At 39.8% G+C, this 12,874-nt stretch overlaps 1 protein-coding gene across 1 annotated transcript; it reads right to left on the bottom strand.

Moving 5' to 3' along the window:
- Positions 1–1,043: 1,043 nt before the first annotated feature.
- Nfkbiz (NFKB inhibitor zeta) lies at positions 1,044–12,185 on the bottom strand. Its single transcript, XM_026403554.2, has 12 exons — positions 11,847–12,185; positions 9,566–9,705; positions 9,021–9,051; positions 8,811–8,902; positions 7,815–8,614; positions 6,909–7,014; positions 6,390–6,536; positions 6,141–6,204; positions 5,501–5,670; positions 4,455–4,565; positions 4,160–4,327; positions 1,044–1,567 (listed from the first exon to the last, which is right to left on the bottom strand). Exons 1-12 carry the CDS (start codon positions 12,133–12,135, stop codon positions 1,514–1,516), a joined length of 2,172 nt encoding a protein of 723 aa, XP_026259339.2. The 5' UTR covers positions 12,136–12,185; the 3' UTR covers positions 1,044–1,513.
- Positions 12,186–12,874: the final 689 nt, after the last annotated feature.

Raw genomic sequence — 12,874 nt, 5'->3', positions numbered from 1 at the left:
ATCACAGTATCTATTAAACTTCCATGATATTTTCAGAACTTAATAAATCTCTACTAATGATGAGGGTTTTGTTGTTGTTGTTGTTAAATCTTACATACTTTTAGAAACATGTTCTCAAAAATTGAAATTAAAATATATTAAGTAATTTAAAGGTATTTATATTAGTCATTAATAGTATTTTTCCTGCCTACAGAAATATAAATAAGACAGTGGGAAAAGAAAATGCATATCCTTAAGACAAACATTCATGTATTAATGTTTATTTAAAATCACGCAAGCATTTTTCATATTTTTTACAGATGTCAAGTGACTATACCTAACTTTTGTCCACAAGACATACTGAGTCAAACAATATGATTAATCCTAATGGTATCTTTTTTAAAAGAATGTAAGTACTAAGCTACAAGACAATAAGTCAATTATCAGACTTATCTTTTTTTAAAATAAGATTTTTTTAATGAGTCAAATTTATCACAAAGAATTAGGAAACAATTAAAGCCAAATGTGTTCCTTAGGGCATGCCAGAGGTAAGCAAAATGTCAACAGAATCAAAATTACTAAAAAATAAAGTTTTCTTCTGAATAATATAAACATCATGGCACATTATCGTTATTTGACAATAGAAAAGAGGAAGATATGTTTCTATATTGACTTTTTGTTGTTTCTATAAAGATTAAGAACAAAAATTTCAATAGCTCATGTAAAATTATAAATTCTAGAAGGTGAGCCATAAAGAGCTTCTCTTCAAAAGTATGCAATAATATACAAATAAAGTGTCTCATTTCAATGCATAAGAAGCATATTAACAAATTAAACATGGCTCTTTCCGCCCCACATTTGCTTCATCTACAAAGACTTTAGCTAGGAACAGCACTCCTTTTTAAAAGTAAATACACTTGTTTATTCAATTATTTATTTCTACTTTATTGATTAACATTTCAAATATCCATGTTACTGGTCAAATATGTACAATATTTCTAAAAACAAAAATAACAGTTATATACAGTTTGCAAAGATCAAATCCTAACCATAGATGCCTTCCATCTAGTCCAATGACTAGAGACAATGACAGGTAGTGCATCAGACTATAAGAAGCCTCAACACTATATCCAGATTTTTTTCCCCCTTTTAAATTCCTTCATTTTTCTTAAAGAAATGTTTAAAATTTACCTGCCTGGAACCAGTAATGGCTACATAAGTGATGCCTTGTGCCACAAACCAGTTTTCTTCTACCCAAAAACTACTGTTAATTGAAGGCAATTTTACCATTCAGATCAAATTCAGATGTCTAGATCCCAGATACCTGGGTATGAAATATGTAAATCTGCCAAGAGAAATTAGACATTTTTCTTCTTTGTGTTAATATAACCCACTATATAATAGTGAACTAAATATGTTTGTTTCATAGAAACAACTTACATTTGCCGATACAGGGCAAATGGTCTATGTACAGATACATTAGGACTGCCTAACTGACAGTGAGTGTTGCTGACCAGGCTCCAGGTCAGTGGAGCTAATATGGTGGTGCTCTCTGCTGAACAGACTTCCCCTTCAGGATACGTCGAATCTGCAAGAGAAATAAATAGGATTTGTGAGGTTTACTGTTGAGGGTCACGTGGTATATTTTATTCAGAGTTTAATTCCTTTCTTATATACTCTATAGCATTCCTTAAAGAAATGTGCAAAATATTATGCTAAGTGAAGTTAGCCAGTCCCTAAAAAACAAATGCCGAATGTCTTCTCTGATATAAGGGGGGTGACTCAAAATGGGATAGGGAGGAAGAGCATGAGAAGAAGATTACCACTAAATAGGGAAGAGAGGTGGGAGGGAAAGGGAGGGAGAAGGGGAGTTGCACGGAAGATGGAAGGAGATCCTCATCGTTATACAGAATACATGTATGATGTTGTGAGGAGAAAAAAAAAATGAAGTGTGTCACATTAGATTGGATAGAGAGAAATGATGGGAGGGGAGGGGAGGAGTAGGGGGGATCGGAAGGGCAGCAGAATAGAATAGACATTATAATTGATGTATGTATATAGGTGACTCTATGACCAGTGTGAGTCTGCAATCTGTACAATTTGAAAAATGAGAAATTATACCCTAATGATTCAAATGTATGAATTGCCAAGATCATTGTAATGTCATGTGTAGCTAATAAAAAAAAAAGAAGAAGAAATATGCAAAATATCTGTCATGATTAAAGTGACTTAAAGGCCTGGGGTTGTGGCTCAGTGATAGAGCACTTGCCTAGAACATGTCAAGGCACTGGGTTGGATTCTCAGTACCACATATAAACACATAAAATAAAGGTCCATCAATAAGTTAGAAAGACATTTAAAAAAAAGATTAAAGTGACTTAAAAAATGCAACTCCTTTTAAAGCTTATTTAAGAACTCCTATAGTGATCTTTGAGTGCAAGACAAATCAAACACCTCCACTAAAAATTATCTGAAAAATTGGGGGCTGGGGTTGTGGCTCAGTGGTAATGTGCTTGCCTAGCATGCATGAGGTACTGGGTTTGGTCCTCAGTACCACATAGAAATAAAATAAAGATACTGTGTCCACCTAAAGCTACAAAATAATGATTAAAAATTTGTTTTAATTATCTGAAAAATAAATTATATGAAGTTGAAAATCTACAGCTAAAATAGAATATTTCCTCACAAATTTAGAATTGTTATTTATGAAAATATTTAATTATGACTGTAATTATGATATATTAAAATATCTCAATTATACTGAAACCAGCCTCAACAAGTTATAGTACTTAACAATAGCAAAGTATAAACTACCTAATAAAATGCATGCCATGTCTCCCTTAGCACCCTTCAAGTCAAAACAGCTGTCATGATATCAAAGTGTTCAATAAAGCATCTACACATAATTTTATGGGTCACATGAAAGTCCTCAGGCTCATTCAGAGGCTAGTGATTTGATTTTAGTGATTTGGTCTATTAAACCGATTATTTGTCTTTCAACCCCAACAAATTAGAAGTAACAATTTTAGAAGAATAACAACTGGGGTAGGGGATTTAACTGATAGTCTGACAATAAAAGCAAGGGGAAAGATCTCTCCACTCCCCAACAAACATAATGCAAAAGCAAAAAAGAGAGTAACCTAAGAACATTTTTAAGGAAGCAAATGAGCCTCCACACCTCAATGCTCCCTGGGAGCACTGTTATGTGAGTGCATACCACAATAGTAAAAGGCAGAGCAAATCCTGGGCTTAGCACTCTGATGTGCACTAGTTAATGATTATTCCTGTCCTCAGAACCTCTCTAAATACCAACTTTCACAGCTGAATATACTACAAAGTATTTGTAGATATTAAGTGATATACATAAAATCTGCTACAGACTATAGAGATTCTAACTTACAGAGGGGTTATGATATTATTATGGTCATAATGACAATCAGAAATCAAAAAAAGTCAAATTGCATTTTATAGATCTTATTTTAATTAATAATGTGATGAACTACCCAACTCACCCTCATTCCCCACAGGAGAAGATTTCCATCAAAAATCTTTTAATTTCTTAAAGGAGTGAGTTCTTATTATCTAGAAATCCACTCATGCAATTATTCAATCCCCAGTGATAATATAAACCACACTTGATGAGTAAAGCACAATTTTGTTTATAAAACATTTCTATGTTCTGTTACATTATAGCCTTTCCACTTCTTATTGCAATATCACTTGAATAGAAATAATTGTAACAGCTGGTGCTTATTATATGCCTGGGACTATCCTGAACACTCTACAGAAGTGAACTCATTTAATCCCACAATATTTGAAGGCTCATGGCTACAAAACTAAGAATCTCTTGCCTTGATAACTATAGGAACCTTAGTACCTCCTCTTTCATCAGCTTCCAAATCTTGAACCATTCTGAACTTATACTAAAACCAAGATTATGTCAGGGGAAAGAAAAAAGGAGACTATCTCACCTGACCTGACCACTTTATGGATAAACCCTCAAATTTCTTACCCTTCCTTTGGAAACAAAATTATTAACTCCAAAGTGCCATACTGACTACTGAGAGACAAGGACACTGCCTACCCAAGGAGCACCAGCTGGCCTTCACCTGAACAACCTCATCCATCTCCTTTTGTTTCAGACCAGAGTGCCTGAAGGTATTTCCTCTTCCTCCCTCACCTGTTCTCCCACAGGGCCATCAGGAACCAAATGCACTGGCTGTTCATTCTCCAAGTTCCGGGTACTTGGGTCGGCTCCCTTCCTCATCAACAGGCGGACAGCATCCAACTGTGTCACCCGATACTGTAGGCTAGCAGCAACATGGAGCGCAGTGTTTCCATTATAAGCCTGAAGACAAAGAAATGAAATAACTCACATCAGGAAGGGGGATTTTCATGAAAAGAGCCTGAAAACTTGAAGAAGGTGTGACAAAGGTCACTTCAACTCAGGTGTTACTGAAGGTTTCTAAAAGCACCTTTGTATTCACAAAAGACAGGCAACCAGGCAACTCCAAAAAGAGGCGAATGAGTTCCAGATTTGCTTCTTCGGCTGCCAAATGCAGTGCTGTGCGGCCACTTTTACGGTCCTTGTCAAAGACAAGAGAAAAAAAATGAAAATTCAGATACCAAGGCTTGGAATACACTTCTTATCCTGTCTCTCAAATGTCTGAATTAGCCTCAGAGACTTAACTTTGAATGTTCTCTTATACACAAAGTCTTCCTGAAACCCAAGCTAAATGGAATCTCATTCCTCCTAAATTTCCTAATAATTTATCTACTTAACTCTCATCACCATCTACCCTTGTATCAAGGGTAGCCATAAAATGTAGAAACATGATACCTTCTTATCATGTATTAGATCAGTAAGCTTTTTACTATATATCATCATTTTTATACTTTGTGGTACCAAGGACAGCTATCATGAACCATCTCTCTTAGCTTTTCTATTAGTGAACCCCCCAAATGCCCAAATGATTTATGATGTAGGCATTCCCCCCTCAAAGCAACTAACACAGTGCTTTAGGACACAGGAAATATTTAGTAAACAAACTTCCAATTTAAGAAGAACAAAATAGTCACAGCTTAAAAAACAAATGCTTGGAAAGGCCAAACAGCTTATTTAACAATAAAATATAAAGGGCTTGTTAAAAAAAAAAAAAAAAAAAAGCCCAATCCTACAACAAAGAAACCCGCACCAAAAGCACTATCTTTATTGTCATAATATGCAAATGAAAGCCTAAATGACAACATCAATTTCAAGCATTTTTTTTCCTTTCAAAGACTAATTTATTTCACAGCTAAATGATCTTTTTGGATAATAATCCACAGAATACAAGCAGATCAAGAAAGCAAATTAAAGGATCCTTTATAATGTAATCTTCTTAACTATGCATACATTGCTACTCACTCAATTAATTTAAAAACAAGAAAGAAGTTGCTTTCACCTGTACTTGGGAATAAGGTCTTTTGCTACAACCACCTTTCTCCCCGACCTCATCTCAAACCTCTTCTGTGAATTTACCTTTGCTTCCACTGCTGCTCCCATTTGAATAAAACACTTGATGGTGTCAACTAGACTCTTATTCTTCAGTAAAAGCTCCTGAACTTCGGGTGAATGAGGCTGTTGATTTCTCTGGAGCTCATGTACCACAGCATTGTGGGCCAGGACAGCACAATGGAGGGGAGTCAGGCCTAGGAGAAAAGGACAGTAAAGCAGTGGTCAAGCATCTTGTCAATTCTTTGATTGCTCTGCAATTACAAAGCTTGAGGATGACCTCTCAGATTGCCTATCAAGGGGCTTCACAAAAACTAGTAATGAAATCTGAATAGACGCCTTAGTGCTAATTTTACCTAAAGAACATTTTAGTTTTAATTACCTTCCTTCCTTCTTAGTATGATACTTAATAACGCTTAGAATTTAAGGGCCCTACTTTCCACATGGTTCTTCCCCCTTTCATCCCTACCCACACTGTGGATTGAACCCAAGTGTGCTATAACTGAGCTACATCCCCAGCCTTTATATTTTAGGGTCTCACTAAGTTGCTGAGGCTGGTCTTGAACATTTGAAACTCCTGCCTCAGCCTCAGCTGGGATTACATGTGTGTGCCACCACACCCAGCCCTCCATATGGTTCTTAATCCAATAAGGTTTCAGTTGCTTACCATCATAGTTAGTTGCCTCAAGATCCACAAACTGATTGCTCCTCACTGCTCCCTTCTGGATTGCCTACAAAATTTTAAAACAGACATCATTAGCAAAAGATGAGAACACAAACACTTATCTACTAGAATTCCTAAGAAAAGAATAAATCAACTCAAAACAGATTATTGGAACAAGCAACCTACTTGCAACTTCTAATATCTAAGCCTTATCTCTTTGGCCCTGTGATGGTGGAAGTCACTGTCTCTTACCTGAAGCACCTGGGAGTGGCCCTTCTCAGCACAGACATGCAGAGGTGTTCTTCCCCAGCAGTCGGTGGTATTCACCTGGGCCCCCAGATTTACCAGATCCTGCACAATGAGATGCTGATTGGCAGCCACTGCCACCTGAAAGGCACTCTGTGGACATTCAGGGGAAAATATATATATATATTTTAAAGATATAACACTATAACAAAGAATGTGAAACTAAACCGTGGGGAAAACGAAAACCCATACAGAGAAAATAAATCCTATTAACAAACAATCAGACACCGTAAAAAAAACAAGGAAATTAAAATAAGCTTAGGGTGTGGCTTAATTATACTCAATCTTTAGTCAATAACTACAAAGTTAACATTAATAATGTCAAGGTTGATGGTGGCAAAAAGTCAATATTTCAAAGTTAATATTAACTAAAGTCTCTTGATCTTGAGCTTTGACACAATGTACACTTAAGACAGTCATCAATCACTTCACCATGACCATATCTTTGCCATTTCAGATCCTCACCTGTCCATTGTGCTCCTTAATATCTAACATGTGAAGTGCATTCATCTTTCTTGCAAGAACATAGGAAAGTGCTCTTCTCCCTTGAGCAACAGCAATATGGAGGAACCTAGGGAATGAGGAAAGAAAAATAGGTGAATTCATCCGATTTCACTAAGATCATTTAAAAAAAAATCTTTCTCAGCCCTTTTTTTGATATAATAGTGCATTCAAATAAAACATTACAAGGCATAATTAATCTTTTCTGCAAAATGGATGACACATCCAAACTCTAACAGGATAAATTAAAGTAACAGAAATAAGACTGCCCAACACCCTGCGACTGCTTTAAATTATTTTTTAATACTCATAAAAACCCTATGAAGTGGGTATTACTTTTTATACATCAAGAAATAGAGGCAGGGGCTGGGGAGGTAGCTCAGTGGACAGAGTGCTGGCCTCCTATGCACAAAGTTCTGGGTTCAATCCTCAGCACGACATATTAAATAAATGTGCTTAAAATGATTTTTTTAAAAAGTTCTCGAAGAAGAGTCTTAAAAAAATATATAGGTGGGTATTTCAAATAATTTGCCCAAGGTCAAACAGACATCAAGACAAATCAGGATTCAGTCTACAAATCAACTCACCATCTATGCCTAGTCATGATCTGTTTCTGCACTATAAACATAGTTTCGCTGGCCTTCAAAACCAATTACTCAAAGACACATATATTAGGTAATTATTTTAGCCAAAAAAAAAAAAGCACATCCTTCCTTGAAATATTAGCTATTGAACAGCAGTTTCTACCTAAGTTGTTGTTGGTTAACCAACCACCAAGCTATAACCTAGTATATTCTAGAAAAATGCTATGCCCACTAGTCCCAACTAGTGTGGCATACCCAATTAAGCACGAGAGAAAAGGATACTCACGTATCACCATCTGCATCCTTTGAAAGAAATTGATCCTGGGAAATGTTTGCCAATTTATTTTCTTCTTGCTCTACTTGCCACTGAAAAAATGACTTCCCTAACTGTGTGGTGTTCATCTGGTTTCCCATAAGGTTCGGGAATGGCAGGGAAGTGTTTAAAGAGGCAGGGCCTGCATCGATCGCCCCCAGGGCCTCGCAGGAACTGTTGGGCATCACACTGAAGTTCTGCAGGTGAGCATCACTTGGTTGCTGCACACTGTGGGGAGTCTGAAGGGGAAGAGCAATATTCTCAGATTCCCCATGACCACTTAGAAGGGATACAAAACTTCGGTTTGAGCAGAACTGTGGTTCTTGGCCATCAAAGAGGTTTGATTCATAGTTGGGTGACTGGGAAGTTCTGGAATAAGGACTATATTCCAGAGTTGGGTTGTGGGTATAATGCTGTTGCTGCTGCTGTTGCTGCTGCTGTTGCTGCTGCTCTACATTCTGGTTTTGTGGAGAATACTGGTACAGGGAAGCCTGGTCCATCACTTGTGGGGAGCCACTGACTTGGAATGGTTGATATTTCTGAGGTGGAGAGAAGACCTGCCCTCCATGGAAGTCCTGACACTGCTCTTGGGGAGAGCTCTGAGGTACCACAGGGCTCATCCAGCTAACTTGGACTGTGTTCAGGGAAACTGGGCTGCATTCATTTTTAATGTTTATAATGTTCTGAAGCAGATCAGCACTGCTGTCTGGTTTGGATTCATTGTGATGAACATCTTCCATGCTCTCACCAGGTGTTGGTGTTTGAGGTGGTGTCTGAAAAGAGAGAAAATTCAATTTGCACACTCACTTCCTTCAAAAAATTTTCCAGAGGCTAGGGGTATAGCTCAACGGTACAGAATCTGGGGTTCAGTCCCCAACACACACACACACACACACAAATTTTAAATAATAAAATTATTCCAGGAAGGATATTCAAAGGGTATTCAGAGGGAAAAAATGAGATACTTACCAAAAACAGAGCTGACTTTTTGCAGGCTGGTCCATCAGACAGAAAATCAGGTCCTTTCCTTTTCCCACTATATGATACTGTGTTCTTCAATTCTATACCCAAAAGAAGGGATATGGAACCCGTGATCATTCTACTTTACAAATTTTACCCATTATCACCATTATTTAACTCTACAGCCCCAATAACATTATAAATAGAAATTACTCTTACCTGTGAATTGTTCAATGTTCACACTCTGTGTCTATAAGGAAAAAAATTCCAATTTAGTATATATAAAATGGTTTCCTGCTTAATATACATCAATAAAGACTTATCTCTACCATTCTTTATACACACCATAAATCTCTGATATGGCTATTCTATCAATATTTATTTTCTATCTCAATTTCATTCTATTTTTCAACTTCTCCATTTACACTTTCATCTTAGTTCAACTCAGGTCAAGATGAAATTAGTAAGACTCTTTGATTTTTTCCTTCCTATCAAATGTTCCACTTCAATTGAACCCTATTTATTTCCTTGTCCCTAGTTTGCTTTCACTTTCATTCACTAAATTTCTCCTGTACACCCTAGGTGCCTGGCACTGGATTAAATGATAGAAATACAGCAGTCAACAAGATAAATATAGTCTGTCCTGTGAATGTGATCATTTATGAAAAACTTCAAGTGACTTACTGAACCTAGTTTAGTAAAAAATAATAACCCTAACAGACTAATCTCCTTCAACCCCACTCAGAATGAAAACTAGATGCCACCTTAAAATCATCCACAGCTTGGCCAGAAGTCTTCTGTTTATGACTTCGGATGTGTAGCAGGAGCTCCTTCACCGAGTTCTTCACACGAACACCTTGAAAGGGTCCTCTCTGCTGCCTGCCAACCCCCATATGGGGCTCAACTGTTTAAAGAAAGCAAAACATGTCCCAATTAAACCTCGTCACAGACACAAATCCTAATAATCCCTAAAGTATAGCTACCTGCCTTATGTATAAAGTTCCCAAGAAACAGATTAAAAACCTTTCCAACTCTCTCTGGTCAATGGCCTTGTGTGTCAGTACCCTGCTCTTCTCAAGGGTTCTAGGTTGCTTAATAGTGCTCTGTACTAGGCACCCTTAGCAATGAAAGCTCAGTCAAAAAAATGTCCAGGATCCCTGGAGCCAGCAGTGATAAACCCAAGTTAAGTCTGTCTCTATAATAATTTTTAATTATTCTTGATTTTGGTAAAAAATACTTAGGGGAACAGAGAATAAATGGTGCATTTTTAGCTTTTCAAACCAAAGGCTTCATGTTCACATAGAAATGTAAAAGTCTATTAATTTTCCCTCATCTAAGAAGACACAAAACAAATAAGTACAAAACAACTTCCTCCGAAGATCCCAGTGTACAAAAGCCTAACAATTAATAATGCTTATATTGATTTCTTATGATTTCCCTCAATCCAACTGTACTAAGGAAGCTTCTTAAATTTACTAAGTTTTCAGAATTGCTTGCATAGGCCTTCTAAGTAAAAAGAAAATATGCTTGTTTCACATTAAAACTTCAGAACACACTTTAAAATTTACTCTAGAAGTATAGTATTCTACTTCTGGCCACTACTAAATCATGCCTCTTAGGAAATGTGATGAAGACAAACCATTCAAAAAGTCAGGAAATGAATAACTGGGTCACCCTGTGAAGAGTGGGTAAAATTAAGAAGATGAGACAAGAAACAATGTATAATTTGAATATATATATATATATATATATCTCATACTAAATACATGAGGTAAACAGCTCAAGGATGAGGCAAATTAAATAATCACTTGGGCTTCATTTAAGTTTAGAGATTTCAACAAATACCAGAATTGCCCTAACCTAACATAACATTCCTCTGTAATGACAGCAGTTAGCAATTGAACGTCACAGGGAGAAAAATGCACTTTCAGGAATCCCCCTAGGCTGTACGGGAAACCAAGAATTAGGAAAATAAAGTTTCAGCCAGAGGAAGGCCAAAGGTCCTAAGGACCTCAGAAAAGGTCCTTGATACACAAATACACAATTTTCAGTTGGGCTACTCTCTTAACATACTGTGGCTTAAATCACTATTTAAATAATTTTAGATGAAAAATAACCTTTTAAAACAAAAAAGAAAAGAGGGATGGCTAACAGTAGAAAGCACTGAAAAGAGATGTTCTTTTAAAATCATGCCAATAAGATTTCAAGGTTTAAGATTATCTAGGTGTTAAATTTTTACTCACAGCGCATCCTGTTTTCCCCCAAATTATTCAACTCGGTTCATTAAGAAAGAAAACGAATTTACAACCGAAGAAAGGAAACAGTCTGCCTTTCTTTGCTAGATAGAGCTTATCCATTTTAAAGCACACAAAAAAAACAAGACCACAAAATTCTGGGCAGGCTTCCGAAACTCCCCAACACCACAAACTAAAGGCATAACTTGTGTTGTTTTTCAGATCACCTTCTCCTTACATCTTTATTAAGAGAGGTTTCTGTTCTTTGATGGTCAAGTCCTTTTACTTAAAATTTCCACGCTTAGGAAGAAATAAGTCATGACTTTCAAGAGTTCACAAAGCCTTATCCTCTGCAGCACTTGTGTACTAAAATTGCCACAAGAAAATTACACCTACATCAGACTCCCAAACCTCGACATAGTATATTTTTACTCAGTAGGGTATGGGGGGGGGGTGCCGAGAGTGAGAGAAGGAGGGAGTGCGCATGAGAGATCTTAATCTAGTATCTTTCATTCTGAAGTCAGCGCTGTACTCGGGGTGCTTGCGAGGCCAGGTAGACCGCGGCCGGACTTCGCAGAAGGTCAAAGGAGCTAATGGGAAGTAAGGCGCCTGGCTCAGGGCAAGGCATCCAGCAGTCGCCTAATAAATGATGAATAATGTGCTTAAGTCCTGCTGCTAAGATAGGCGCAGGGGGGCACCTCACGTCTAGCCAGGACCCTTCCCATTGGGGCAGTGCTGCCCACCCCTCCCAGGCCTGTGGACTCCAAGCAACCTGGGCGCAGCGGCCGCACCCCGCGGGGCAGGCGGGTACCTTGTAGGCGCTCGGCGCGGGCGCCGCCTCTCGGCCGGGACTCCACGGCCCCGCAGGAGGACACCGAGGATGCGGAGGAGAAGTCGGAGGAGTCGGAGCCGGGCGAGGCGGGCGCCGAGGGCCCCGACGATGAGCAGCCGGCGTCGCAGGCGCCCGGAGCCGCGGCGGGTGGCGACGCGCCGTAGAAGTAAGCCAGGTTGAGCGGGCTGGTCATGAGGCCGCAGTTGCCGGCCGAGTCCAGCAGCCCCTCTCCACCGCGGCTGTCGTCCAGCAGCTTGTCCACGATCATGCTCCTGGGCTCGGCGCTCTGAGCCCCCGACACCTGCGCCACTGGCTCGCTGCGCACGGCTGCCTGCGGCCGCGGTGTGGCTGACCAGGGACCTACCAGCGGCGGGCAGCGCGGGGACGGGCGCGGCGAGAGCTGGAGGGCTATTTAACCGGCCGCCGCGCCCAGCCTTGCCATAGGCGGCGCCGGGGCCTCCTCCCGACCCCTCCTCCGGATGCGCAGTTTCCAGTAAAATGTACAGGATGAGGCAATATGCCCTCCGCCCTCGCCCCGCCCGCCCGGCTCCGCCCAGACCGACCGGTTGTTGTGCAGCCCTTCACCTGGAAATCCCGGCGGAGCGCGGCCTCCGGCCTCCGGCACCCAGACCCTCACCCCCCATCCAGAGCCAGCCCTGCCCTCGGCACGCCGCACTCTTGGCTGGGCCTAATGCTCAGGAAGACGGCGTGCGGCGCAGGGGACTGAGGCCTGCAGGGGGAGGCCGGGAGGCCGGGAGGCCGCGGTGGGGATCGGTAGGCCTGATTCTGGGAGAGTGGGAAGTCCTGGAAGGCGCGAGCCCCGTGCCACCTTTCTGCCCACCGGGGCGCGCTGGCACAAAGAGGTTCTCCACTGCTAGAGTTAAGTGGAGCCTGAGAATACTTTCCCTTCTCAAAATTTAGGAGTTTGCCAGCGTTCTTTTAAGCAAGGTCCCACATTCAATCTTTCTGTCCTCAAGTTACCTGGGCTACAACTTTTTTTTTTTTAA

The sequence above is a fragment of the Urocitellus parryii genome, chromosome 2 (assembly GCF_045843805.1).
Source record: "Urocitellus parryii isolate mUroPar1 chromosome 2, mUroPar1.hap1, whole genome shotgun sequence".
NCBI lineage: Eukaryota > Metazoa > Chordata > Mammalia > Rodentia > Sciuridae > Urocitellus > Urocitellus parryii.
The sequence above is the reverse complement of the archived record's forward strand: the minus strand, read 5'-3'. Positions and strand labels throughout refer to the sequence as shown.